At 44.0% G+C, this 2879-nt stretch overlaps 1 protein-coding gene across 1 annotated transcript in view; it reads right to left on the reverse strand.

Annotated features, from left to right (window-relative positions):
- Positions 1-1308: 1308 nt before the first annotated feature.
- The window catches only part of LOC121956915 (F-box/LRR-repeat protein 19-like), an 11435-nt gene continuing 9864 nt past the window's right edge, over positions 1309-2879 (reverse strand). Inside the window, 1 exon segment of the mRNA XM_042505354.1 lies at positions 1309-2272. Within this exon segment, the coding sequence (XP_042361288.1) occupies positions 2001-2272 (272 nt within the window). The 3' untranslated portion in view covers positions 1309-2000.

Here is a 2879-nt window from a genome sequence, read left to right on the forward strand (position 1 = left end):
AAATCAGGACAGCGACGATTTAAATCAGAATTCGGAGATATTAGATATGATTAAATAGTAAATCAAGTAGTTTCCTAATTTAGATTTATGAAAATAAGATTAAAAGTTTCCGAGGAAGAAAGTCAAAATCAAAGAGACCAAATCGAGATCCTGACACGGAGTGTCGAGGAAATGACTTTTTTAGTGACGTTTTTGTGTCGTGAGTATTTTTACTTTGACTTTACTTTTCCAAACTTGTTTTTTTGTTTTGGCAGAAATGAGCTCCCGTAGAAACAGACTGAGATCGTTCAGAGTCGTCTGAACGATCTCAGCCGACAGAAGAAAAAGTTTGTCGAATAAAAACAGAAAAAACAGGAATGTGTGTTTGGACTGACGGAGCGCCGCCATGGCAACAAATAAATTAAAGAAAAACTCCTGAGAAAACACCAACAAGAACTCCGCAAAAGAATCTGATCAGAGGTGACAGACACACGAGGAGGAGGAGCAGGAGGAGGAGCAGGAGCAGGAGCAGGAGGAGGAGCAGATAAATGAATGAGGCGAACGTTGAAGACACTGAGGCTCAGATTCAAACACACACGCACGCACGTACACATACACACACACACACACACACACACACACACACACACACACGGCAGCTGTCTGGTGTGTTTACATTCACGATGACGGGAGGAAATGTGGAAATCTGACTGAACACCATAAACTCTCATATTTCTGTTTGAGAAAAGGCGTCGTGGATTCACGCGACCGCAGACAGATTCATCAGCGTCGATTCAGATTTCGTTTCTTAAAAACGTCGCTGATGGTTTTCTGCGTTTCTCTCTGCGACTTTTTTACTGTCAATCTGGCGAAATTAAAACGACGTCACTTTGGACTCGAGAAAATGTTTCGCAGTTTCCTTTCAACCCGCTGAAACCCGGGTCAGCATCACTTTTCCTCGTTCACATTTAAATCGTTCAACTTTGAGTAAATTGGTGCCTTTTTTTTCCAAACACGTGGGGAAAAAAGGCAATAAGCAACTTAGTAAGAAAAGTCCAGCAAATTGCATTAAGTTGCTAGATTTTGAAAAAAAAAAAGAGAACTATATTTCTAATTATCATAATAACATATTTTAAAGTATTTTACAGAACAAAAAATAAATAAATTCTACATTTTTATGCATTTTTTTCAGGGCATTTCTCAATTGTTGTGTTTTTTACTTCCCTGTTCATTTTTATTTGGACTTGTTTTATGTGTGATAATTTTAGGTCTTTTTATTGTATTTTTTTTTTTTTTTTACTAATTTCTTGCTAATTTTTGGTTCACTTCTCATTAGGTTGCTAATTGCCTTCTTGCCATGTTTTTGAAAGAAAGGAAAGTTCGGGTTTCAATGGGTTAAGCGGTGCCAGACCTCAGAGAGAAAAGACGATTCAACATTTGAGGGCGTCCCGCTCCCCCACAGGTGAGTTAGCCTAGCTTAGCACAAAGACTGGAAGCGGAGGGAAAGTGTTAGCCTCGCTGACAAACGAGCCCACAGGTGTGTGACTCCCTGCTGGGAGGGGGCGGGGTCGATGATGTCACCTGTCAAATCACACAAACTAAATTTGAACAACATGACTGATTTTCCTCTTTTCCCTGTTTCTGCAGCTACTGAGGAGGAGGCGGCGCCTGGCGTGATGATGGAGGCAGGGAGGACGGACGGAGGGAGGACAGAGGGAGGACAGAAGGAGGACAGAGGGAGAGGAGTGATGTCTCAAAGGTTAAGGGTCATTTACAGTAAACTACAGATATATACACACACCCAAAATTGTACAGAGAACAAATATGTACATGCTCTGGGTTTCTATTTTAACTATTACCCACGACTTTCCCAAAACAGCGTCCTCCTCTTCTTCTGTGGTGGCTGGACTCGTTACATCAGGAGAAATGTCGCCTCCTCCTCTTCCTCACCTGTCTGTAGTGTAACGAGGTGGGAGGCGGGGCTCGGCTGGACCAACAGTCACATGACCCGGAGGAGGACTTTAGCTGTTCTTTAGCAGCGTTCTGTCTTCAGGAGGACAGGAGGACAGGGAGGACGAGGAGGCGGACGCCGAGGAGGAGGAGGACGAAGCAGCGACCGTGGTGGCAGCGGAGGAAGAGGAGGACGAGGAGGTGGAGGAGGAAGACGAGGAGGCGTGGGAGGGGAAGGAGAGCAGCTGTCCGGACTCAGAGGAGAGGAGCGAGCAGGAGCGCAGGTCGACCGTCTGCAGGGAGGAGCAGCGCCGCNACACACACACACACACTGCGCCGTCACCTCCACACAACCAGAAACGCGCACACACACACACACACACACACACACACACACACACACACACACACACACACACACACTGCGCCGTCACCTCCACACAACCAGAAACGCACACACACACACACACACACACACACACACACACACACACACACACACATTATAGATGGGGTCAGGGGTATTGCATTCCATGAAGCAGAGCAGATTGCACACTCAAAAAAGTCTTAAAAATTATAAACTGAATTTTACAAAAAGCACACAATTAGAGTTAGATATTCTTTTATGTAACTATAGCACTGTGCTTTATTTTCTATGTCCTCTACATGACTTAAGAGACTTATTTTCTCTGTGTACTGTTCTCTCTCTCTCTTTTTTTTCAATAAAACACACTCAGGGACCGCTCAGAGTTGATGATTGGAGATGACAATCTGGTCATGTTGACCATCACTGCGGTGAACCAAGGAGAGGGAGCTTATGAGACAGAGCTCCACACGCTGATACCACCAGAGGCTGACTATATTGGAGTAGAGCGTAGGGTGGAGGTAAACTAACGCATTTACATTTGTCTGAAATTAGTTTATATATATATATATATATATATATATAT

The sequence above is a fragment of the Plectropomus leopardus genome, chromosome 17 (genome assembly GCF_008729295.1).
Source record: "Plectropomus leopardus isolate mb chromosome 17, YSFRI_Pleo_2.0, whole genome shotgun sequence".
NCBI classification, from domain to species: domain Eukaryota; kingdom Metazoa; phylum Chordata; class Actinopteri; order Perciformes; family Serranidae; genus Plectropomus; species Plectropomus leopardus.